Source organism: Salvelinus fontinalis, chromosome 32 (assembly GCF_029448725.1).
Source record: "Salvelinus fontinalis isolate EN_2023a chromosome 32, ASM2944872v1, whole genome shotgun sequence".
Classification (NCBI taxonomy): domain Eukaryota; kingdom Metazoa; phylum Chordata; class Actinopteri; order Salmoniformes; family Salmonidae; genus Salvelinus; species Salvelinus fontinalis.
The window spans coordinates 31,753,948-31,779,564 of record NC_074696.1 but is presented as its reverse complement, the minus strand read 5'-3'; the positions used below and the strand labels follow the sequence as shown (position 1 = coordinate 31,779,564).

Below are 25,617 nucleotides of genomic sequence, written 5' to 3'. Positions count from 1 at the left end.
CTGATCACAGTAATTCCTACATTGATGTTAATGTAAACAGTTTTCTATAATACATATTATCCAGGCTATGCCAGTGATGTGATGGCTGAGAGGCTGGGAAGGAGGCTCACTAATTATCAAGACAGAGTCAGTAGTATTTTGCCGTTATAATTTAAAACAACATTGTTTAAATTCCAGACCATACTCTGATACCGTAAACCTGATTGTAAACAAGGTTGTACAGAGATTGCACACTTGAATCATTTCTGATACATGTTATGTAATTAGCCACATTAATTAATCATTTATTTACAACGTCCATTTCTGATTCAACCACAAAAATACATGCATTATTCTGTACATTTGTGATTTAAACTCTAAACGTAATTTTAAAGTATGCTTGGGTTGATTCCTTTTGATGCGAGTCAAGTGAGGAATCTTTTCACTGGAGAATCTTCGGTCACATTCGGACCATTTGTCACGTGATCAATTTCGTGCCACATATGTCCTTAAATCATTTGTAGCCTGTTCAGGAAATCAAGTATGATCTGAAACGGGAGGAGACAGTTACATTCGAGTAAAGGCTATACTTTTTTACAAATTTTTTTTTTTTTAACTACATATTAGTGAGAAGAGAGCACAGTGAGTGTATAGGCTGAACATGGCGTGGGAGACCTTCAAAGCAGTGAGTTGAACTGTTTTTTTTTCAAATGTTATCTTTTCCTTGCCTGGTAACGTTAGACTAACTTGTTATACTATAGTAACATACTAGCTACACCAAATTTTAAATATGCCTGTACATACCTTCTAAATAAACACCTGACTTTTAACAGTTTATGCGTGTATGGATTAAATGTCATTAAAAATAATGACTAGGTTAAATGTATGTGTGCGCTTTGTATGTTAATGTTGCACAGTATATTGCTAACGTTACACTTTTATTTACATATCCCACTAGCAAGGGTTGGTCTCGTTCCGTTAACTAACGTTACTCTCTAACTCACAGGAAATGTGCTTGGAAATTTGATGCAATGTATAACCTGATGCAATGTATAACCTCCATACTAAAACCAGAGGTCGACGTACAATTTCGATAAACGAGATCAAGAGCTCGTGTGATGTCCCTAATTTTGAGATTGACGTTTACCCTCCATTACTTATAAGTTGTCACGTGTTTTATTCAATGCCATGGGAAACAGGGTAGAATGAGTAATCGTGTGTGTGCACGTGGTCAGTGCCCTGACATAGAAAGGCTCTATCTATAAATCTACTAGTCTGGAAACAGTTTGTCCTGTGATGGATGGTTAAGGAAAACAGCCTGTTCTGGCCTATGGAGAGTGGCCTTGATGCAGAGTCCCCAACACCAGTCTCCATGTTATTCAATTTAACATAGTAACATGCAGAGTTTGTTTTTCTCTACTTTTCTAGGGAAAAGGAAGGTGTTTCCCAGCATGTATACTGTGACTAGCAAAAACAGTGGATTAGTTTTAAGTTGATGCTTCAAAGTGACACTAATTGTGGTGTTTTTGTCATTCTGTAGTTAAGGTTGTGTTGGCCTCATTTGGCCCTGCTGCGAAGATGTCCCCACCCACATCCACAACTGTACAGATCCTTCAGCTCACAAAGGTACTATACCGTGTCTGAGACGATGGCCAAGCTCCTGTTCCTGTAGTGTCTGTCAGCTTGATGTACAAGTACACCACCTAGGCAGGAAGCAGAACTATACATGCAGTTAGTCAAACACTGTAACCTTCCAGAAAGCGACATTGAAAGAAATGTACACACACTGTTGCTGAAATGCCCATGTCTTCTCCTGTCAGGCCAGGGAAGAGCCGAGGGTTGTTCAGGAAGCTGTTTCTGGGCGTGGCGGTGAGTGTTCCCGCGGTGGTGGGGGTCCAGTACGCCTTTGCGGAACCTCGAGAGAGACGGAAGATGAAGATCTTGGTGAAGGGAGTCGGTCGCTTCTGTCGGTGGGTCTCATCCTTTTTGCATGTGGTCAAATGTTTTGAATATATATTTTTTTGAGTTACTCAAACCTCTCTCTTTCCCTACAGGTCTATATATGTAGGACTCTATATCTCAGTAGATTATTGGTGGACCTCCAATGTGACGTTACGTTGCATGGACGAGGTAAGTTTGACAGAATATATGTTGGGTGCGTTCCTCTGTCCAGGTGTTGCTGACCCATGCCAGATCTTATAACATCTTGTTCGGAATTTTAAGTATCCGCTAACCACCTATGTTATAGCGATCTGGTGCCTGACAGCACAGTCAATGACGTGGCACGCAACCTTTGGTTGATGCATGCAACGTCTGAGCAGGGGAACATGACCATTATGAATTGTGACAGCCCTACGTGTCTGTGTCTGTCTGCTAAACAATGGTGTGAGTCTGAAACGATCTCGGGAGTTCAATCCCATCTTCCCCTCTGTGTTGCCAGAGCAGCTCATCATTCGTGGCAGGGATGTCGCTGTGCCACCAAAGGGCGGCAGACAGCATGGTGGCGGGAGCGGTGCAGAACGGAGGGATATATGTTAAACTTGGACAGGGACTGTGTGCTTTCAACCACCTGCTGCCTCCTGAGTACGTCAAGACACTGCATGTCCTGGAGGATAAGGCTCTTAACAGGAGATACAAGGAGGTAAGACCTGCAGTGTTTTGTCGTCAAACATTGAAGAGTAGTTAATGAAGCAATAAGTAGTGAAAGTGATGGGCGAGCCATGCTTATAGTTGTCATGGCTTTGAATGCCTCTTGGCCATTCATAATGTGAGGCTAGAACTGGCAATTCTATAATGTACAATGAAAAGTGTTGAGAAACATTCTTGCATGAAATGATCTGTCACGTTCTACCAGGTAGACTCTCTGTTCAGAGAGGACTTCAACACTACTCCAGACAGGATGTTTAAGAAGTTTAACTATGAGCCCATCGCAGCAGCCAGTCTGGCTCAGGTCCACAAGGCAGAGCTGCAGGACGGGACTCCTGTTGCTGTCAAAGTGGGTTCAGGTTAAGTGTACAACACATTCAGCCACAGTTAATGGTTTACTGTGTGATTTACTCTCTTAAATAGGTGTCACCTCGCCTGAATAAACCAAACAGAACACTTTGGTTAAACCAGGTTAGAAATCGCTCCTTATTTTGAATATTAACCTCTCTCTCTTCTCCAGGTGCAGTACATAGACCTCAGGGATCGGTTTGACGGTGACATCAGGACTCTGGAGATCCTACTGGACGTTATAAAGTTCATGCACCCCAGCTTCGGCTTCAGATGGGTCCTCAAAGTAAGGGCTTAAACTTGTCTGCTAATTTGGTCGAAAATGCTTTTTTTTGGGGACCTTATCAGATAATACCTCGCAGAGCATGATTAGATAGACATGGTCCACTAACCTAACGTTGGCCTTCTCTGACGATATTAGGACTTGAAGGGGACATTGGCACAGGAGCTGGACTTTGAGAATGAGGCCAGGAACTCTGAGAGGTGTGCAGAGGAACTGAAACACTTCAAATTTGTCATCGTGCCAAAGGTTTACTGGGACCAAACCAGCAAGGTGAGACCCAGATCTATTCAGTGCTGTAAATTACAATGGCTGTGTTCAAATAGGCAGCTCATTTCAGATTTTCTTTTTTTTCTCCCACTGTCTTTAGACCAATGACAGATCTTTTAACATCACTCTTTTTCAGGGCTGATCTTATTGGTCAAAAGATGAATTTAGTGGAAAAAAATATCAGTATTGGGCTGCCTGTCTAAACGCAGCCTTTGATACATTTTTTGACCACTTGTATTATTGTACTGTAATAAACAAACCATTTTCCTTTAGCGAGTGTTGACTGCAGAGTTCTGTGAAGGCTGCAAAATCAACAATGTGGAAGAAATCAAAAGACAAGGACTTAGCTTGAGAGATGTAAGTACCGACCGTGACACCGTAGAGCAGCTTTTGTCTATGCGCATTAGTCCTCGGATAAGCATATAAACCGTTGTTTTTCCAGACTGCTGACAAGCTGATCCGTACGTTTGCAGAGCAGATATTTTACACGGGCTTCATTCACGCTGACCCTCACCCCGGCAACGGTAGGTCAGGGGCTTGTTTACAGTTTCTGCTGAGCTCTAACTTGTATCAGCGCAGTTTCCAAGAGGTTTTTCCAGATATATAAAAAGTTAAGTCGATAACAAATAACTAACTGTTCAACAATATTTGCTAAAAATGACTTGGTGACCTTGAGTGCATGTTCTGTACCATGTCACAGTGCTTGTGAGAAGAGGTCCAGACAAGAAGGCAGAGCTAGTACTGTTGGATCACGGCCTGTATGAATACCTCAGTGAAATGTAAGATTTAAGCTATAATCATAAGCCATTTAGCAGACACTTTTCTCCAAAGCAATTCAGTGGTGTGGATACATTTTAGAACCTACAACCTTGCAATGTAATCAATATTTTTGTTCAATTGCACAGCTATGTATGTATATTGTATGTTATACTATCACCTAACCTTTGACCCTGTAGTGACAGGGTAGCGCTGTGTAAACTGTGGCGGTCCATAGTTCTGAGAGACGACACTGCTATGAAGAGGTACTCCAACAGCCTGGGGGTCAAAGGTGAGAGGACAACTAATATCATTTCAAACAGAAGTCCTATGCCTTAAACAAATCCTGTCTCACAACAGACTAATAAAATGCTTACAATATCCTGATTCCTATCCAATCAGACTACTTCATCTTCTGTGAGATGCTGCTGCAGCGGCCAATCAACATGCGGGAGATGGGCCTGTCCAACATCCTGAGTTGTGAAGAGACATCCTATATGAGGGACATGGCTGTCAATCACTTTGACAACATCATGGCCGTTCTCAAGTCCATGCCACGCCCCATGCTGCTGGTGTTCAGGAACATCAACACGGTTCGCAGCATCAACATCACACTAGGAGCTCCGGTAGACAGATACTGTGTCATGGCCAAGAGGTTAGTAGTATCAGGCTGGGAGCTCCGGTGGACAGATACTGTGTCATGGCTTTAGAGGCGAACAGACGACTGTTTCAAATAGTAGCAGTTGTAGATATTTACTAACCTGTTGTCTTGTCTCCAGCGCTGTGCAAGGCTGGGGGCGGCTCTGGGCAGAGAGGCCGGGAGTTCTTCCCAGGTTCAGGGTGTTCCGATGGGTGTGGACCTCCTGGGAGAGCCTCAAATTCGAGTATGCCCTGAGGTAACGAATTATCCTCAACGCTATACACTCAGTAACCACGTTTCCATCCAGTTTGAGTAAAATCATACCGTATAAAAAAATCTATAATCATGACAGCTGTGATGGAAACGGGAAGTTTCGGTACAATGTTATGAATGCCGACGGTAAGATTAATTATGTGAGAAATGGCAGAAACACCTTTATGTACAAATATAACATATCGAAGTAAATTTGGAGTCACGTGTGAGGGTGTGGTCTTCCCACTACGACTGGGGAAATGCAGCATGCAGTTTATTAGGCTACAGATGAGAGCTTATGAATATCACAGTGTGGTGAAAGTGCACAGTGATCTTGATGCTCCTTTCCTATAAATATTGAGGGTCTTATTCTGATTACATGCTTGACTGTAGTTTGACAAATCCCAATATTCTCCCATTTATCCATAATTCCATAATGTAGACTAGCCTACCCGCATTGTATTTAGGAGCGCAAGTGTCAACACGTCTCACCCCGCTTTGCCTCCAGTTCTCCCTGTATTCTTCAGGGGCATGAAAACATTGCTCAATTGGTATCAAAGGACCTAACGTGTGCCAGGAAAATATTCCCCACCTGCCTGTACCATTGACAGGATGGGGCCATAGACTCATGCTGCTTACGGCAAATCCTGACGCCACAGGAACCGGGACTTGTCAGACCAGGCAATGTTTTTCCACTCAATTGTCCAGTGAGGGCGTGCCCACTGGAGCTGCTTGTTTGTAGCTGAGAGGAGTAGAACCTGGTGTGGTCCTCTGCTGCCTTGTGACAAGGACCAATGAGTTGTGTGTTCAGAGATGCCTTTCTGCACACCACTGTTGTAATGCTCTGTTATTTACCTGCTTGTTAGCGTGCACAATTCTTGCCATTCTCCTTCAACCTCTCAAGCAGTTTTTTGCCCACAGAACTGCCACTGACTGGATGTTTTGTTTGTCGCGCCGTTCTCTGTAAAGCCTAGCTAGACCCGGGTTTCCCCGTACTCGGTCCTCAGGACTCCAGGGGGGTACACGTTTTGTTTTTTGCCCTAGCACTACACAGCTGATTTCAAATAATCAACTATTCATCACACTTTGATCATTTGAATCAGCTGTGTAGTGTTGGGGCAAAAACCAAAACATGCAGCCCTTAGGGTCCCGAGGACCGAGTTTGGGAAACGATGCTCTTGACAATGTCGTGCATGAAAAGCCAAGGAGGCCCGGCCACTTCGGAGTTGCTGGAACCGGTATCCCTGACACTGATCATACCACACTCGGTCACTCGTTTTGCCCACTCTAATGTTCAATCAAACAGTAACTGGATGCTTTTATATAGCAAGCCACGGCCACGTGACTCACCGTCTGTAGGAGCGTACCTAATAAGCTGGCCACTGAATGTATAGCAGTAGACCCAACTGGCTAGGTCTTGCTCCAGACATTACCCAAAATACATCAGCATTTTTTGTTCCTACAAGATTGCCTAAAACATTAACTAAAATCATTATCTTCCCAGGTCAGAAATGGCGACGATGCGTCTGACACGATACCTGCTATCCCTGTTGTCTTACTTTAACCTCATATCGCTGGATGAGGAAGTCTACCAATACCTGAAGTAGAGGCTGAGACCCTGACCTCCGCTGCATACCTGAGACTACTGACTCCTGATTTAACGCTCAACAACTGCAACCCGTTTGACAGGAAGATAACTAAGTAGTTTAATATGATAGTTGTCAGTTGGGCTGCTACAATGGTGCTATGCATTTGCCAAATCTGCTTTGGCAGAATGTGTAGACTTTAAATATATATATATATATTTGACTCATCTTAGGACAGGGGAAAAAGCACCAAATACAGCTCCAAGCCAAAGACTTGACTCGCCAGGAGTCATGGTATTGAGGAACACTGTCTCAATGCCTCCAAGGAATGTCAACTGGCATGACATATTAACCCAATTTAATGATTACAAATGTAGAACCACTTATTTTGGTTTATTTGACCTCATTCACTGGGGATGCAGTATGTGTAGGTAAAAAGCCTGAAGTGATTCCTTTTAGCCAAGATTCTTGCTGGTTGCCATAAAGATTTGAAGGAGCAATCTGACTTGAATGAGATTAAAGTCAACCTTTTCAGATTTATAGCACATGTTTAGTCACAGAACATTCCAGATTTTTTTTATCTTGTTGCATTACCTGGATAATAGGGCTTAAATATGCTGAGTTTACTTTTACTGCAGGCATGTAGTTTAGTCAAGTCAAATGTTCATCCCTTTTTAGGAAATATTTGGTTATCACTCAAGCACCCACCTAATGTATAAAATGCTAACTGCAAAAGCTAATGCTGCTGAAGAAATACCGTTTAAAATTGTATTCTACTTTAAATAAAGTGCTGTACCTCCCCTTAATTCTTTATGTCTTGTAAATAATGCATTGATGTCCATGATAGATTTGCATGTTACAGGTACAGATCTAAAATTGTGAACCTAAAAGACCAAGCTGATTATAAAGGCAATGTACAATCCACTTTTTTGTAATAAAGTTTACTTAAAAAATATTCTGAGAAACATGTCTACGAACTCCTTATGACTGAACAAAATTGATTAAACGCATAAGTTTCCATACAGAACATAGATACCAAAAAGCCATTTCATATAAAACAGATGGAAGATCCTAGGTCTCACACGTAGTCAAGGATGCTGCTCTCAGAAATGAGCAGTCACCCTGTCAACCTCAAGGAGATCATCCAAGATCTAAAACAGAAAGAAATACTTAATTCAAACATCTCATAACTAATAGTGATTTGGACCACAATTGATTAAGATGGGGACGATACATTAAGATGCTAGTTTTGTAGAGAACTAATAATACTCACTATATCAGAGGTGGTGCCAATCTTCTTGGCCAGCTCACTGCGCTCCATGGTGCTGAGGTACAGGTACTTGTTGAGCAGCTCTCCATCCAGAATGTTCCGCACCGCGTTCTGGAGCTGCCGCCGGTCAGCATGCAACATCCTGAAGGACAAGATCCAAAAACATAGTTTTAGTCTATCCAAAGTGTCAGCTTTCTAAAAAGAAAAAGAAAAAAAAAAGCCAATTTAAAGCTTAAAGTATTTAAGTGTTGCCTACTTTAGAGGCATGGGGAGACTGATAACCACAACAGTGACCTTGTGTGGTAAGTTACCTGAATGCCTTGGGGTTTAACCCTGCGTGGTGTGGCAGCATGGTGGTGAGAGCATTCTGCAACATCAGCAATCTGCGGTAGGTCTTCTCCTGCATTGGCAGCAGCAGCCCGATGCCGCCATCCAGAGTGGCTGTAGGGAGGGAAGAGGAGAAGAATTACTGCTAAAGCTCCTCTAAATCCATTTTGTTTTTACATTTTAAGCTACTGACAATATCATGTTCATCCTTCTGAGAACATTATACCAAGAGGAGCATTTGATCAGGCCTACTAAAGCAAGATTTTCAACAGACAGCCCTTCACAGCTTCTTCTACCCTGTATCGGTCAATTCAAAGTCAAAATTGTGTCCTACCAAACCATGTGATGTGCTTGTTGTCCCAGGCCAGGGTCTTCTTGGTGGCTGTGTCCAGTGCCCCTCGACAGGGCATCCTCCAGAAGGCGTTGACATGAGCTCCCACGTTAAAGTCTGCCCTCCTCAGCAGACGCATGCCCCCGAAACTCTCCTTAGCTACAGCAGGACGCAAAGTACCAGTTCAGTGATCATGACACGGTGGAGCTGCAGTTTGTCATCACACATGACCTCTGCCTTTATTTGATATTGTGATGTTTGTGGGACAGTATTACCCCGTTTCACTTACCTTCAGGCAGATACATGTACACCGATATGTTCTGATCTCGGTCGGACACTGAAACAGAAAATAAGTTTACTTTGAGAGGTCTAGGCATATATAGGCTCCATCCAAAGAGTTAACCAGGATAACACTACCAGGCTAACTACCAAAGTTCTATAAACCTTACCCAAGAATCCCAGCTGGTTGTTATCCACCATAAACTCTACACTGTAGACCTCCAGAGGCTTGGCGTCCTGGGGAACCAAACACAGCAACAAAACCATTAAGACAAGGGTCCCCAATTACTTTCAGCCGTGGGCTGATTTTTCCTTGAGCGATGGTCGGGGGGCAGAAACATACAATAGTTAAATAATTTGTACATTACAAATTGACCACAAGAATCCAAAACAGATAATATTTGACAAAAACAGAATCATTTCTAACGTTGATTACATTGGGATATGATCAGATATGCCTCTATAAGTAAGAATACTAAAATCACTGAGCTCATTTCCTAGTGATTTTACAGTGTTTCCAAGAACAAAAATGTGTTATATACATACATATATACATACATACATACACAACCGTTCAAAAGTTTGGGGTTACTTAGAAATGTCCTTGTTTTTGAAATTAAAGCAATTTTTTTTGTCCATTAAAATAACATCAAATTGATCAGAAATACAGTGTAGAAATTGTTAATGTTGTAAATGACTATTGTAGCTGGAAACTGCAGATTTTTTATGGAATATCTACAGAGGCGTACAGAGGCCATTATCAGCAACAATCACTCATGTGTTCCAATGGCACGTTGTGTTAAACTTGGATTAGCTATCATTTTAAAAGACTAATTGATCATTAGAAAACCCTTTTGCAATTATGTTAGCACAGCTGAAAACTGTTGTTCTGATTAAAGAAGCAATAAAACTGACCTTCTTTAGACTAGTTGAGTATCTGGAGCATCAGCATTTGTGGGTTCGATTACAGGCTCAAAATGGCCAGAAACAAAGAACATTCTTCTGAAACTCGTCAGTCTATTCTTGTTCTGAGAAATGAAGGCTATTCCATGCGAGAAATTGCCAAGAAACTGAAGATCTGGTACAACGCTGTGTACTACTCCCTTCATCGAACAGCGCAAACTGGCTCTAACCAGAATAGAAAGAGGAGTGGGAGGCCCCGGTGCACAACTGAGCAAGAGGACAAGTACATTAGCGTGTCTAGTTTGAGAAACAGACGCCTAGCAAGTCCTCAACTGGCACCTTCATTAAATAGTACCCGCAAAACACCAGTCTCAACGTCAACAGTGAAGAGGCGACTCTGGGATGCTGGCCTTCTAGGCAGAGTTCCTCTGTCCAGTGTAGATTATTTTGCCCATCTTAATCTTTTCTTTTTATTGGCCAGTCTGAGATATGGCTTTTTCTTTGCAACTCTGCCTAGAAGGCCAGCATCCCGGAGTCGGCTCTTCACTGTTGACAGTGTACTACTCCCTGTGAAGGTAGTACACAGCGTTGTACGAGATCTTCAGTTTCTTGGCAATTTCTCGCATGGAATAGCCTTCATTTCTCAGAACAAGAATAGACTGACGAGTTTCAGAAGAAACAAAGAACTTTCTGGACATTTTGAGCCTGTAATCAAACCCACAAATGCTAATGCTCCAGATAGAGTGATGGTTGCTGATAATGGGCCTCTGTAAATGAATGCACATATTTCATTAAAAATCAGCTGTTTCCAGCTACAATAGTCATTTACAACATTATCAATGTCTACACTGTATTTCTCATCAATTTGATGTTATTTTAATAGACAAAAAAAAATATATATATATATATATATACTGCTCCAAAAAATAAAGGGAACACTTAAACAACACAATGTAACTCCAAGTCAATCCCACTTCTGTGAAATCAAACTGTCCACTTAGGAAGCAACACTGATTGACAATAAATTTCACATGCTGTTGTGCAAATGGAATAGACAAAAGGTGGAAATTATAGGCAATTAGCAAGACACCCCCAATAAAGGAGTGGTTCTGCAGGTGGTGACCACAGACCACTTCTCAGTTCCTATGCTTCCTGGCTGATGTTTTGGTCACTTTTGAATGCTGGCGGTGCTTTCACTCTAGTGGTAGCATGAGACGGAGTCTACAACCCACACAAGTGGCTCAGGTAGTGCAGTTCATCCAGGATGGCACAATGCGAGCTGTGGCAAAAAGGTTTGCTGTGTCTGTCAGCGTAGTGTCCAGAGCACGGAGGCGCTACCAGGAGACAGGCCAGTACATCAGGAGACGTGGAGGAGGGCAACAACCCAGCAGCAGGGCCGCTACCTCCGCCTTTGTGCAAGGAGGAGCACTGCCAGAGCCCTGCAAAATGACCCCCAGCAGGCCACAAATGTGCATGTGGTGTCCTTTTGTGTGTGTGTGTGTGTATATATGTGTGTGTATATATACACACACACACACACAAAAAAGGACACCCTTTCAATGAGTGGATTTGGCTATTTCAGCCACACCCGTTGCATCAAATTGAGCACACCGCCATGCAATCTCCATAGACGAACATTGGCAGTAGAATGACCTTACTGAAGAGCTCACTGACTTTCAATGTGGCACCGTCATAGGATGACACCTTTCCAACAAGTCAGTTCATCACATTTCTGCCCTGCTAGAGCTGCCCGGTCAACTGTAAGTGTTGTTATTGTTAAGTGGAAACGTTGAGAAGCAACAACGGCTCAGCTACAAAGTGGTAGGCCACACAAGCTCACAGAATGGGACCGGCGAGTGTTGAAACGCACGGCACGTAAAAATCGTCTGTCCTTGGTTGCAACACTCACAACAGAGTTCCAAACGGCCTCTGGAAAAACATCAGCACAAGAACTGTTCATCGGGAGCTTCATGAAATGGGTTTCCATGGCCAAGCAGCCGCACACAAGCCTAAGATCACAATATGCAATGCCAATCGTCGGCTGGAGTAGCGTAAGGCTCGTCGCAATTGGACTCTGGAGCAGTGGAAACGCAGTCTCTGTAGTGGTGAATCACGCTTCACCCTCTGACAGTTCGACGGACGAATTCTGGTTTGGCGGAATCCAGGAGAATGCTACCTGACCGAATGCATAGTGCCAACTGTAAAGTTTGGTTAAATGGTCTGGGGTTTTTCATGGTTCAGACTAGGCCTCTTAGTTCCAGTGAAGGGAAATCTTAACGCTACAGCATACAATTACATTCTAGACAATTCTGTGCTTCCAACTTTGTAGCAACAGTTTGGGGAAGGCCCTTTCCTGTTTCAGCATGACAATGCCCCTGTGCACAAAGCGAGATCCATACAGAAATGGCTTGTTGAGATCGGTGTGGAAGAACTTCACTGGCTTCAACCCCATCGAACACCTTTGTGATGAATTGGAACAACGACTGCGAGCCAGGCCTAATCGCCCAGCATCAGTGCCCGACCTCACTAATGCTCTTGTGGCTGAATGGAAGCAAGTCCCTGCAGCAATGTTCCAACATCTAGTGGAAAGCCTTCCCAGAAGAGTGGAGCAGCAAAGGGACGACCAACTCCACACTTGGGGGGAGCAAATCAAATCACCCACGGGCCGAATTTAGCCTAATGAGGAACCCTGCATTGAGAGAAGAGTCCCTTAAGACTCAGAACACAGGCATGAAGAACGGCCCTGATCATTTAATCATCCCCTCCAGCACAGCACTGCTCTCTAGAGGATAAACTCAACACACACAAAACGCTAGGATCCCACAGGGGAACAAAGACAGTGCTTTCTTTCATCCATGAACAGAGCCCTCATCGGGGATGTACAGTTAAAACCATAAACAACAAACTAACATAGAACAAAACCACTCAGAGAATGATCATCAGAGAGTCAGATGATGCTAAATCACATGCCACTTAAACACAATACTTTGAAGTTGGATTGACATCTCCCCTGTGTTACTACTTAAGTAGTCCTGTAGCCTTGCTGTCTTACCCTGCTAATTAGCGAAAGAGTCTTACTCTCAGGCTGGTATCTGAGCAGAGAGATGCTCTTCATGACGTCAGCTGCCACGATAAAGTTCTTGATGCTAAACATCTGGTGGATGTAAAGCTGGGTGTCGATGAAGGCCATGCCTGTCAGGTCGTTGTCCTTCAGACTCCACAAAAAGATCTAGACAGAGAGAGGAATAGACAGATGCATCGATCACAACCAGGACTTTGTCAGAGGGTAACAGGAGAGATTGTTGAAGTACTGTACTTGTGCTCCTTAAAAGGCCTTTCTGACCAGTTCTTATAATAAATGGCTAATTCAATATCAAAAATACACTCAAGTGCAACATGTTGGCCACACAATGAAAACAATGTCAATCGGAACAGAATTATATTGAGAGGTGAGTGGAAAATACATCTAGATTGGGATATCTGTAGCGGTATAGTCAGAGATGGGTCTGTCACCTTCTGTCCGATGGCAGAGACTAGGTATCCGCTGCAGTGACACAGAGCTGTGACCGGTCCCTTCTGCTCCTTCTCATACAGAACCTTGAATTTGTTCTTCGTCAGGGGCTGACCAGGTTCCGGGACCACCTCAATCACATCCAGGATCAGGATCTGGACAACAGTAGAGAGAGAAATAAGTCCACACTAAAATCAACATCATGATTTCAAAAGGCATCATCTGTCTGTCGGACTCCGTAATAGGTCCTGAGTTTCCTGACTAGGACAAACTCTGGACCCTACTTTAGACTATAACTTACAGCACATAACTAGGGCCCAAAAGATATTCCTGGCTCTAGTTAGTAGTCAGAGTAGTGTTGGTGACTCACCCGGCCCCTACAGGTGACCTCCTCCCCCTGCATGAGACAAGTACCAGCAGCTATGTATCCCTTCAGCCCAGACACCGTCTCTTGACTCCTCAACGCCACAGTCTTCATACACGTCACATGTTCCCACTCATCCAGGTCAATTCTGACCAATATCAGAGAGAGGGAGGTCAGAACAGACACCCACTAATACGCCCTAGATGTTAAATATAAAAGATATCTATATCAATATGCATCAGCTCTATAATGAACATCCCTCAGGTTAGAGGCCACGCTGCAGTAGCTACAGTTGTTACCGTGTGTTAGGGATGGCCTCCCAACTGACAGGAGATATGAGCTGAATGGAGAAATTCTCCTGCTGAGGAGGAATGTAGCGCTCGTCTGAAGAGACACACAACACAAAGGAATTTTAATGGCGAAAGAATGAGCGAAGTATTAAACCAGTGAGAAAGTGATGTGCACGTCATGGAGACTAATGCATATACTGGTCCCACCTCTGTCTATGGTCTCAAACTCCTTCTCCTCTCCGGTCATTCTGGGGATGCGAGTGCAGGGGTCCTTCACGCTGGTGCACACTGCATACACCTTGGACTCCACATGGTAGGACACATAGTGAACGGTGCACCTCAGAGGAATCTTCCTGACTGGCCAGGGGGCGTCATACGACAGGTACGTGGGTAGAACACTGATCCTCAGCTCGCCCTGCTTGTTGAAGTAGAGGAAGCCTTTGGGGCAGTTGATGTTGTGGAAGGGGGAGAAGGACTCGATTGGTCCGTCGATTGTCATGGGGTGGAGCCTCAACGCCCCCCGTGATGTCACCAGCATCCAGTGAGGGGAGGGGCCACAGATGAACACCTGACACACAAACAAGGAAACATTGAGAACCTACAGAACTACAGTATAGATATATTAAGTTTGTGTGGACAGCAGTACCTCTCCTTCAAGATGTATCCGGCAGGGAACCTGAGTATCTAAAAGCGTACCCCTCGTTACCCATGATGTAGATATAGTCCTGTAGGAGAATAACCTCTTACCCCAGAGTAACCAGAGATGTCCTCAAAGTATCTGAACCTGGCCACACGACCTTTGACCACCGCTGGCCCCTCCTCGCTAGGACCAGCCTGACCTTCAGCCTTCTTATCTTTCTTCACCTTCGACTTCTTCTCCCGGAAGTTGATGTTGTGGGGCATCTGAGAAGAGACAGGAGAACAGTTGGAAGACATAAATGATCAGTGTTGAATGGGCATTTTAAGACTGGTTTCCTAGACACAGATTAAGCTTAGTCCTAAAAAGTTGACTAAACTTTGCTTGTCCAATGGCCTTGCTCTTCTTACCTTCTTGAAGCGAACCTTCAGGTTGCTCTGAGCCTGCTGCTGGTCATATGGGAATGCTTCATAGATCAGAAGCTCCTGTTCAACATGGACCTGGGAAAGAAACGCAACATTAAACCTCAGATCTATCTAAAGCAATTTCCCAAATTGAGATCAATGAAGTACCACTGCTACATATTCTGGTGTTTTCATTCTACTTTAATACCTGTACTGAAAACTCACCAGGAGGTAGGGTCTGCAGTGGTTGTTGCCCAGCGACACCAGGGCCACTTCTTTGACCAATGGGATCTCTCCCTGTCGCGTCACTTCCTCCTTTTTCCCCTCCCCCTGGGCTGCTGATTGGCCGGCGGAGCTGTCAACCAACACTCTCTGGCCAACAGGGAAGTTCTTGACCAGGAACACCAGTCTCCAGTCAGGTAGCTGGTAGATCTAGAGAACAGGAGGACGTCATTTTACTATTAGCTCTGTCCTGTAGAAAATGTTCACCTGTCGGTTGTGGCGACACTCGTTGCTATGGCCACTGAGTTCTTGTGAATTTCTGAACATAAGTTTAAAGTCCCCGGGGTTTATTCAACCTCTAAAATGGCACCATAGTTTAAATGTTGGCATTAAACAGTATTAGAATTGTAACAGCTATGTAAATTAAGTCAACTAAACGATTATGATACAATACAAAAAGTGTATTGATACAGCTACTACTAAAATTGTGCTGATAAAATAGAGACATTGATCCTAACCTCCATGACGCCGTTCTCGCGGACCATCATGCACCAGTGTGTAGGTTCAGCTCGTCCCGACCTCCCCTCGGACCCCCCACCCAGGGCCCCAGAGGGGTGGTAGCCGGGGTGGGACTCGTCCTTGGTGGGGGTGATGCCTGCTGGGTTACAGTCTCCATATAACATCTCCTCCTCATCATCCACTGTGTTACTAAAGAGGAGACATGGAAGTGAGAGCTGTACTAATAAACTCTGAGGTGAGACAGTGCTTCCACTGTCTAAAGAAATGAGGTGCAGCCCAAAAACGTAGTGTCCACGGGGACAGCTGGCATATCTTTCATTCTTCAGTTCAAAACAATCTACTTTATTCAAAAACATCCTGCCTGAGGTCCTATATGATTGGCTCTTACCTGAGATCCTGCATGATGGTCTCAGTTTCTGATTGGCTCTTGAGCATGGTGTCTTGATCCTTGGTGTGACAGGTCTGCTTGTTCTCTGTGGTGAACATCCCGCTGACGTCACGGAACGTACACAGCGTAATCACTCGGGGTTGCTGCACGGGGAGACAGAGAGAGTCACCGGTCTGAGAATCTTATTTTTTCACTCATCCATCGGGTTGTAATACTGCCTGGCTTAGTTGTACAGTACAGGATATAACCGTGACTCACAGCAGCTATCTGTGGTTTCTGCAGGGCCAGCCGGTGGGTCTTGCCCATGTAGGAGTCGGTCTTCAGGACGAACATGGTGACCACTCCGTCTGCCGTCATGATGACCACATAGGGGTCCGCTACGGAGCACTGCACTATGGGAGAACCCAGGTCCACCGGGATGAAGTGCAACTGGGTCACTGGAAGGAACGTCAATCAATTAAATGTATTTCTGAAACCATTTTTACAGCAACAGTTGTCACAAAGTGCTTTCCAGTCAGTGAAAGAGTACAAGTGAGAGGTAGGGACACAGAGTATTAGGGATTATTTGATTGAAAGATGGATAGATCTCTCTACCTCCTTCCAGTAGCCGTATGCCCATGGGGGAGACCTGGATGATGTATTTGTTGTCTCCGATGTTCCCAGCAAACACAGTGGGCCCCTGGGTGGCGAAACCACTGGTGTCCAGCTCCATGATCTCCTGGCCCGTCTGCAGTATCTAGAGGACCACACAGGAGGGGTTCCAGTTACCTTCAATAGACCTCAATCATTACCCTTAATCAACATCACAGACTCAATCTAAACATGCTGGGAAAAAGCTCCCTTTCAGACTGCTGTGTAGAGCGGAGTGTGTCTAGGGGTGCAGTGTGTACTGTACTGTGTAGAGGTGAGGTGAGAGGTGTACCATGGTGGAGTCCTCTCTGCTGAGAATCAGGAAGCCATGTTTTTTCTTGTCGCCCTCCACTGGCGCAAGCTCCGGCTTCTCCTCCGCCTCCTCCTCCTCCTCCTCCTCCTCAGGGGTCTCACCCTCTTCCTCCGTCGCCGGAGGCTTGTCTTTCTTCTTGCTTTTCTCCTTCATCTCATTGGAGATGACAGTCCACATGTCATGGCAACCTGGCAGCTCAAAGGTGGTGACCACCTGGGGACGGATGCTCCTCTGGAAGGGGCCACACAAAACAGTCATCAATAGTCGCAGAACAATGGCCAGAGGGAAAAACTGAATCATCAACTCTCATAGCTGACTCTGAAAATAGCAGCTCTTCACATTGTTTTCTGGCAGCTACTTCTAACGCGCCACGAACAATCAGTGGTCTTTCTCTGTAGCACCGTCACTGAACCTGAGGTAGATAGGCCTCGCCACCACAGGTCTCAGTGCAGCCACACACATGCTCAGAAATACAGAGACCGGTTGAGGAGAGTATTTACCTGAAGCACGGACAGACCCCCGTTCTTCCCAAAGCCAGAACACACCACTATCTCCAGGTCAGGCTCTGGGTTGGTCTGGAACTGTGAACACAGAAACACCAGAGACAGGGCTTAGTGCATCTTACAGTTAGCATAGCAAGGTCTTGAGAAAATAACTTGGTACAGGTATTGGATATTAAATCAGTGCTTTCACAAATACAACACAACCATGATGGACATCATGACTGGAGGATAGTAACCTCTTTTGTGAATTAAAAGTACCTCTTCGGAGAGGAAGGCTGGCTCCCCCATGGACGCACCAGCACATGGTCCGATGTTCAATATGCTGTCACACACCTGGAGGCAAATATAGGAAAACCATATTGTAAAGACTGCAATAATCAAGACTAGAATATGAATAATAAACTGATAAATATTATACTGGGGTAACAAGGGGTCCTACCTCAAAGGAGTAGGTGGCCAACTGAGTGCCAGACGCCACTTCGCTCCCGTACACCTCAATTTCATCCACCTCATCAGGCAGTTGGTTCTTACCAGCTGGATAGAGGACATGGGAGGAAACACATTATTTATAAAAAATAAAAACATTATTATGGGTGACCATATCACCTCAGTTAGTTCCAAACATATGTAAAGGGTAATATGCAAGACACAACCAAGACATTGTAATACAAAGCCTAGTGGTTAGAGTGTTGGGACAGTAACCGAAAGGTTGCTAGATCGAATCCCCGAGCTGACAAGGTAAAAATCTGTCGTTCTGCCCCTGAACAAAGCAGTTAAACCCACTGTTCCTAGGCCGTCATTGCAAATAAGAATTTGTTCTTAACTGACTTGCCTAGTTAAATAAATAAAATACAACAACTGTCCAAATACCTGTCAAGTTGGTAGAGGAATCAATTCTCTTCTTTTTACTGGGAGGTTCCTCCTGGAATGATCAAATTCAAGTTAATTCTGCAATTTATATCAGAATACAGACATAGAAATGTGTATCAGCAACTCATTTAGCATTTCTATTTACAAAATGGACACTGGGACGGTAGGTAGCCTAGCGGTTAGATCATTGGACCAGCAACTGAAAGGACACTGGCTTGAACACCCGTGCCGGATTCTTTTTTCTTTATCTGTTGATGTGCCCTTAAGCAAAGCACTTAACCCTAATTTGATCCAGGGCCACTGTACTACAATGGCTGACCCTGTAAAACAACACATTTCACTGCACCTATCCAGTGTGTGTGACAATAAAACATATTTTTTCAGGGGTGAACTATAATATGTGACATCACATTAAGTGGCATATTTCCACGTCTTTGACTAGCAGATCAGTCACAACAGCAGCTGAAGTGCTAAAAATCTGTTAATACGTGGAACACGAGAACAGAAGAAGGGCAGCGACCGCTACTTGTTTTTGAAACATCCTCTTTTGGCGACATTTACAACTGGCTACATTTTGAAGCTCAATTTGATCAACTTTGCCTTGACTAGAATCTATAAATCTATGGAATCTTTACAGAATCACTCACAGCAATATGCCACAGGGTCCAGACTGAGGAGAATATCTACATAGGAACTAAAATCAAACCAACTCACCTGCTTCTCCTCATCGGTCTCCTCGTCCTTCTCTTTGTCCTCCTCCGCTGGTGGTTTCTCTGGATTCTCCTGGTACTTCTCTGTGTATTTCAGCAAGAGGCTGTTTCCCAGCCGGGACCCCAGGAACAGATACCCAGGCTCCATGGTCATCATCTGGGGAGGAGAAGAGACAGGGGCGAAGAGGAGGAGGAGAAGAGACAGGGGCGAGAAGAAGAGACAGGGGCGAAGAGGAGGAGGAGAAGAGACAGGGGCGAAGAGGAGGAGGAGAAGAGACAGGGGCGAAGAGGAGGAGGAGAAGAGACAGGGGCGAAGAGGAGGAGGAGAAGAGACAGGGGCGAAGAGGAGGAGGAGAAGAGACAGGGGCGAAGAGGAGGAGGAGAAGAGACAGGGGCGAGGAGGAGGAGGAGAAGAGACAGGGGCGAAGAGGAGGAGGAGAAGAGACAGGGGCGAGGAGGATGAGAAGAGACAGGGGCGAGGAGGAGGAGGAGGATGAGAGACAGGGGCGAGGAGAGGGAGAAGAGACAGGGGCGAGGAGAGGGAGAAGAGACAGGGGCGAGGAGAGGGAGAAGAGACAGGGGCGAGGAGAGGGAGAAGAGACAGGGGCGAGGAGAGGGAGAAGAGACAGGGGCGAGGAGAGGGAGAAGAGACAGGGGCGAGGAGAGGGAGAAGAGACAGGGGCGAGGAGAGGGAGAAGAGACAGGGGCGAGGAGAGGGAGAAGAGACAGGGGCGAGGAGAGGGAGAAGAGACAGGGGCGAGGAGAGGGAGAAGAGACAGGGGCGAGGAGAGGGAGAAGAGACAGGGGCGAGGAGAGGGAGAAGAGACAGGGGCGAGGAGAGGGAGAAGAGACAGGGGCGAGGAGAGGGAGAAGAGACAGGGGCGAGGAGAGGGAGAAGAGACAGGGGCGAGGAGAGGGAGAAGAGACAGGGGCGAGGAGGAGGGGAGAAGAGACAGGGGCGAAGAGGAGGAGGAGGAGAGACAGGGGCGAAGAGGAGGAGGAGGAGAGACAGGGGCGAAGAGAAGAGACAGGGGCGAGGAGGAGGAGAGACAGGGGCGAAGAGGAGGAGGAGAAGAGACAGGGCCGAGGAGAAGAGACAGGGCCGAGGAGGAGGAGAAGAGACAGGGCCGAGGAGGAGGAGGAGGAGAGACAGGGGCGAGGAGGAGGAGGAGGAGAGACAGGGGCGAAGAGAAGAGACAGGGGCGAAGAGAAGAGACAGGGGCGAAGAGAAGAGACAGGGGCGAAGAGAAGAGACAGGGGCGAAGAGAAGAGACAGGGGCGAAGAGAAGAGACAGGGGCGAGGAGGAGGAGAAGAGACAGGGGCGAGGAGGAGGAGAAGAGACAGGGGCGAGGAGGAGGAGAAGAGACAGGGGCGAGGAGGAGGAGAAGAGACAGGGGCGAGGAGGATGGGACAGGGGCGAGGAGGAGGGGAGAAGGGACAGGGGCGAGGAGGAGGGGAGAAGAGACAGGGGCGAGGAGGAGGGGAGAAGAGACGGGCGAGGAGGAGGGGAGAAGAGACGGGCGAGGAGGAGGGGAGAAGAGACAGGGGCGAGGAGGAGGGGAGAAGAGACAGGGGCGAGGAGGAGGGGAGAAGAGACAGGGGCGAGGAGGAGGAGAAGAGACAGGGGCGAGGAGGAGGAGAAGAGACAGGGGCGAGGAGAGGGAGAAGAGACAGGGGCGAGGAGGAGGAGAAGAGACAGGGGCGAAGAGGAGGAGAGAAGAGACAGGGGCGAAGAGGAGGAGGAGGAGAGACAGGGGCGAAGAGAAGAGACAGGGGCGAGGAGAAGAGACAGGGGCGAGGAGAGGGAGAAGAGACAGGGGCGAGGAGAGGGAGAAGAGACAGGGGCGAGGAGAGGGAGAAGAGACAGGGGCGAGGAGAGGGAGAAGAGACAGGGGCGAGGAGGAGGAGAAGAGACAGGGGCGAGGAGGAGGAGAAGAGACAGGGGCGAGGAGGAGGAGAAGAGACAGGGGCGAAGAGGTGGAGGAGAGACAGGGGCGAAGAGGAGGAGGAGGAGAGACAGGGGCGAAGAGGAGGAGGAGGAGAGACAGGGGCGAAGAGGAGGAGGAGGAGAGACAGGGGCGAAGAGGAGGAGGAGGAGAGACAGGGGCGAGGAGGAGAAGAGACAGGGGCGAGGAGGAGGAGAAGAGACAGGGGTGAGAGGTGGGAAACCTCTATAGTTCCACAGCTCCTCTATGACCAGTTCATTCTTGGCCAACCATTGGCAGCAGACTGAGAACATCACTGCACTGCATTCTTCACACCTAAGTGAGTCTGTGTGTGTGTGTATACCCCCCCTTCTATGCCAACAACTCTCTCTCTCTTCCCAGCTACTGTATCCTACTTACACATGTGGTGAGGACGCTGGCAGCAGCCTTGTCAAAGTGGAAGGCCCGGACACTTCTCATGCCATCAGTGATCAGGGTCAACACATAGCTGAGGAGAGAAGACAGGCACAGTCAAAGCATGACTCTTACAAGGTTATGAAAAAATACAATGCCATTCTAGCTGTTGCTACACAATGCAGTTATTGCTACTATGCCACACCAATTTGAGGGCACAAAAAAATTGCTTTAACACTGTCTAATAAAGCAGTTATGGCTAATAAATATACACTGAACAAAAATATAAAAAACGCAACATGTAAAGTGTTGGTCCCATGTTTCATGAACTGAAATAAAAGATCCCAGAAATGTTCCATATGCACAAAAAGCTTATTTCTCTCAAATTGTGCACAAATGTGTTTTCATCCCTGTTAGTGAACATTTCTCCTTTGCCAAGAAGCTGATTAAACAACATGATCATTACACAGGTGCCTTGTGCTGAGGACAATAAAAGGCCACTCTAAAATGTGCAGTTTTGTCACACAACAGGGCCTAATTTATTTATTTGAAATGACTAATTTCCTTATATGAACTGCAACTCAGTAAAACCTTTGAAATTGTTGCATGTTGTGTACATTTTTTTGTTCAGTATACATAGCTAATAAATTCCATCACAACTGTTGTGGGCTCTATTCCATCACAACTGTTGTGGGCTCTACTCACATCTCTCCTCCCATTAGAGAGATGACCATCTTATCAGAACCGATGAAGGTGGACTGGGAACAATCTAGTGTGATGTTCACCTCCTCCTGTATACCTGAAACACCAACACACACGATTTATCAGCCTTATTAGAATACATAAATGGCTATTACATGCTTACAACATGTTATAAAACTTTATATCTGCAGGTATATTGCAGTGTAAGTGTTACCAAATTACTTCCCTAGGCATGGTATAAATGTCTTAGGAATATTAAATAGGCTTAGTGGCTTTCTTTTCTACATGCAGGGTGAGCTTGAGAACACTGATGTATGTGTGCTATTGTCCTCAGTCAGTACTTACGCAGGGGGAAGGCGGTGGTCCCAGTGGTCTGTGTGTTGAGTGACACTCCATATGGAGGAACACTCTGGTTGAGGTATAAAAGGGAGTTGACAGCAAACACCACCACACCACCTAGAAACAACGGGAATAAATTCACATTCTGAGTCATGATATGATCTAGAAACTGATCATACAAGTCTCTTCATATGTAACTCAGAATATAAGAACCCATAAATGGAGTGAGTGATTACCAATGGGCTTGGGCACAGCCATGACCTGTGTGCAGTCAAAGGGCAGGTTGCTGAGGGACCAGATAACAGGGTGAACCTTCTGCATGATGTTGAGAGAGATGGCTACGATACTGCAGGTGTCCTGTCTCACTGCTACACGCCTGGAGGAGGAGGACATGGTCAGACTAGAGCTGCACACCACAATATTACCAGTCATAAACAGGTCTGAACAAGACATGACTAAGTTCCTAGCCTTCTTCCTGTTAACTCATCAGCAGACTTTTGTTTAGGGGGGCAGTCTCAGACAGACAGACGGAACAGAGACGAGGACAGGTGCCGTTGTGGTGTACTGACCCAGGCCACGTCTGGTTGGGCTCATACAGGATGAGCAGTGTGGGTTCATAGTAACCGTGGAGGAACTTCATATCGACAATGTTCAGAAGCTTCTCATCCAGCTCACGGACATCGATGATGTAGCTGGGAAGAAAGCTGGACTTGGGCCTTAAATCAGTGGTAAAATAAAACATGAGTCAAGATGACTGATAAGAAATCATAAAATGCAAAACCCCTCAAAGAACAGTTACTACAACTCTAGAGTGCATTCTATGGGTATCCTAAATATCACAACGAGGTGCTATGATTTTAGGATTCTCTGGAAAAACAGTGTCAAATGTTACTGAGTGGTCTATCCTAACTAAATAAATCAAATGATGAAATGAAATATGTCTACATACCCTTCCACTACTCCCTCCTGTTCATCAGTAAGTGTGTCCTTTCTGAATGGCAGCACCACCAGCTGGGTGCCATACACCAGCATCACAGCACAGCGGTTCTCTGGGTCCACACGGACCATGGGGATGTGCAGGTTCTGGACAAACCCATCCTAGAGATAGAACAATTATGGAATAAGATACAACTTTTTCATATATGCTCATCTTAATAGTAATTTGCAGATAATGTATTTGAATGTTTTTCAAGCACAGTTAATTTCCTCTTACCCTCAGTTCTGGCTCCTCAAAGAAGTGAAGCGAGAGAGTCTTCAGATCATGTGTTCCTGGATCATACTCCACCACTGACAGCTGGAGTAAACAAAACCAGGACACTGTAAACAGCAGTCAGAGACATTTTCTAGGACAGGTTGCTTGCACCTACTACGTGTAGCTACTGCCACATGGTAATTGATAACATTGAAATGTAAAGAATAAGTAGGCTAAAGAAACCTGGAAAATTAAAGCTGTGAGTTCAGGATTAGTAAAACAATCAATCTAGATGTCTCAGGTACCTTAGCATCTTTGAAGCTGAGCAGGAGAGCATCTCTGCTGGCTCCTACCAGCTGAACAGAGGCCATGGACATGACGTTACCGAACAGGGAGAAACAAGCCACCTGCTCAAGCTTCTCCTTACGACTCTTGACATCTGCAGAGAACAAGGAAAAGATCAAGAACGTGTCAAAGAAGAAATCCGATGTCAGAGACAGTCTGTCAGAGACTAATGTTGGCACGTGCATGTCTGAGGAAGGCTGACAACATAATAATAGCATACAGTGTGGTTCACTAGTCTCTCTAGAGTCTACAGACAGGTTGCCTCCGACAATGTTACCAATGTTCCAACATAGTATGGTGCTTTTGCCCCGGTCTGGGATTAGCTGCTCATTCACCAGAATGTTGCTAGATTGCAAGCCAGTTTTGGACATACCTGGTGATTTGTCTGTCTTTGAAGCGTTCTGAAATATGAAGACAAAGATGTAAATAAATAAACTGGATGTCATGAAGGAAAAAACATACTCCCCACGACCGGTAGCTACAATTTATTTATCTGATTGTACTTTTGATCAGTGATTGAGGGACGAAAGACGACCACGGCTAAAAGCTACTTTACCTCCACATCGTGAATGACCCTGTAGACGTAAAGCTGAGATGTTCCAGCGACGACCAGGTTCTTCTCCTCGTTGGAGATGAAGTTGCAGTAGACAGAAAACTCGATGGCTGTGGGGGAGTGGGCTTGGCGGTACACGGCATACATCCTGCAAGCAGCACACCCTAAGTACCTTAATTACGTTACAGCAGAGTTAATAGCTACATATAAATCTGAAAACGCATTATATTAGAAGACACGTCTAAGGATATTGCACCAGTACTACTTAGTTAGATTTTTTTTAAATCAAAGTTAGCTAACACGTTGCACACTGTAGCTAAACATATTGGTGTCAGGCTTAAATACAATCCAGGGTTGATTGTTAGCAAGCTAGCTAGCTGGTCAATTATGTTTTAGCTGGCTCGCCTGTCTGCGAACGTTACTTGCCTGGCTCGTTGCGGAACGAAGCAAATTTTATTTTATTTGGGAGAATACTAGTTACACTATTTTTCCATTTAGTTGGGTAGCTAGCTAAAGAGCTTTAAAATAACGTTAGCTAGCTAGTTGGCATAGCCGTTTGGCTCACTTGCCAATGGTCCACTAGCGTCGGTTAGCTTGCTAGCTAACGTGCTTCAAGCAGGTGTTCAAATTGATCACATAAACCTACCTATTACGAACAAGCTACGATAGTTTCCAGTTTGGATCTTGCCTTTCTCACTTTTATTACAGCATAATTCAGGTCACAAAAATAGTGTGGTTAATTAATGACTGTAGCTATACATTTATTAAAGGCTGAAATGATTTTCATTCAAACATTTCCCAGGCTGCCATTCGACCCAAAATGCGCAGCTAAACTGAATTCGTCAAGAAAAAGCAACCAGGCAATAATAGTTCCTATCTTCATTGAATGAATATGTGTACAATTCAAATCTCACTCAT

General features: G+C 45.4%; 2 protein-coding genes across 5 annotated transcripts; one reads left to right on the top strand and one right to left on the bottom strand.

The window, feature by feature from the left end:
- The first annotated feature begins 438 nt into the window (after positions 1-438).
- On the top strand, positions 439-7,712 carry LOC129831086 (uncharacterized aarF domain-containing protein kinase 5-like). Of its 2 annotated transcripts, none has more exons than XM_055894116.1 (15): positions 439-664; positions 1,520-1,605; positions 1,800-1,949; positions 2,034-2,109; positions 2,420-2,620; positions 2,838-2,984; positions 3,146-3,259; positions 3,395-3,526; positions 3,797-3,880; positions 3,966-4,047; positions 4,224-4,302; positions 4,480-4,571; positions 4,682-4,934; positions 5,059-5,175; positions 6,676-7,712. In XM_055894116.1, the coding sequence occupies exons 1-15, from the start codon at positions 641-643 to the stop codon at positions 6,776-6,778; spliced, it is 1,740 nt and encodes a 579-aa protein (XP_055750091.1). In that variant the 5' UTR covers positions 439-640; the 3' UTR covers positions 6,779-7,712. The 2 variants fall into 2 exon arrangements, with proteins under 2 accessions (XP_055750091.1, XP_055750092.1); XM_055894117.1 differs by having other exon boundaries at positions 440-664; positions 2,834-2,974.
- On the bottom strand, positions 7,673-25,546 carry LOC129831083 (cleavage and polyadenylation specificity factor subunit 1-like). 3 transcript variants are annotated; one of them, XM_055894111.1, is made up of 35 exons: positions 25,346-25,546; positions 24,703-24,871; positions 24,520-24,547; positions 24,107-24,240; positions 23,823-23,903; positions 23,559-23,707; positions 23,179-23,325; positions 22,846-22,985; positions 22,616-22,726; positions 22,274-22,367; positions 21,575-21,662; positions 19,233-19,385; positions 18,519-18,570; positions 18,088-18,182; positions 17,907-17,981; positions 17,646-17,726; positions 17,125-17,376; positions 16,797-16,938; positions 16,461-16,639; positions 16,203-16,345; positions 15,814-16,003; positions 15,299-15,505; positions 15,080-15,169; positions 14,780-14,935; positions 14,240-14,600; positions 14,042-14,126; positions 13,749-13,890; positions 13,381-13,533; positions 12,920-13,096; positions 9,135-9,201; positions 8,975-9,022; positions 8,689-8,844; positions 8,339-8,468; positions 8,031-8,169; positions 7,673-7,908 (listed from the first exon to the last, which is right to left on the bottom strand). In XM_055894111.1, the coding sequence occupies exons 2-35, from the start codon at positions 24,844-24,846 to the stop codon at positions 7,861-7,863; spliced, it is 4,437 nt and encodes a 1,478-aa protein (XP_055750086.1). In that variant the 5' UTR covers positions 24,847-24,871; positions 25,346-25,546; the 3' UTR covers positions 7,673-7,860. The 3 variants fall into 3 exon arrangements, 2 of the variants coding, with proteins under 2 accessions (XP_055750086.1, XP_055750085.1); XM_055894110.1 differs by having other exon boundaries at positions 24,703-24,847; XR_008755668.1 differs by lacking the exons at positions 7,673-7,908; positions 8,031-8,169; positions 8,339-8,468 and having other exon boundaries at positions 8,802-8,844; positions 12,946-13,096; positions 24,703-24,847.
- Between the last annotated feature and the right edge of the window lie 71 nt (positions 25,547-25,617).

Excerpts from the sequence above, each read along its gene's own strand:
- LOC129831083 (XM_055894111.1), bottom strand. The coding sequence starts at position 24,846 with ATGTATGCCGTGTACCGCCAAGCCCACTCCCCCACAGCCATCGAGTTT. Across the intron at positions 18,183-18,518 it reads TTCCTCTACCAACTTGACAG|CTGGTAAGAACCAACTGCCT; the intron begins GTATTTGGACAG and ends TCCTCTATCCAG. Across the intron at positions 8,845-8,974 it reads GTACATGTATCTGCCTGAAG|CTAAGGAGAGTTTCGGGGGC; the intron begins GTAAGTGAAACG and ends GTCCTGCTGTAG.
- LOC129831086 (XM_055894116.1), top strand. The coding sequence starts at position 641 with ATGGCGTGGGAGACCTTCAAAGCA. Across the intron at positions 2,985-3,145 it reads TGCTGTCAAAGTGGGTTCAG|GTGCAGTACATAGACCTCAG; the intron begins GTTAAGTGTACA and ends TCTCTTCTCCAG. Across the intron at positions 4,303-4,479 it reads TATGAATACCTCAGTGAAAT|TGACAGGGTAGCGCTGTGTA; the intron begins GTAAGATTTAAG and ends TTGACCCTGTAG.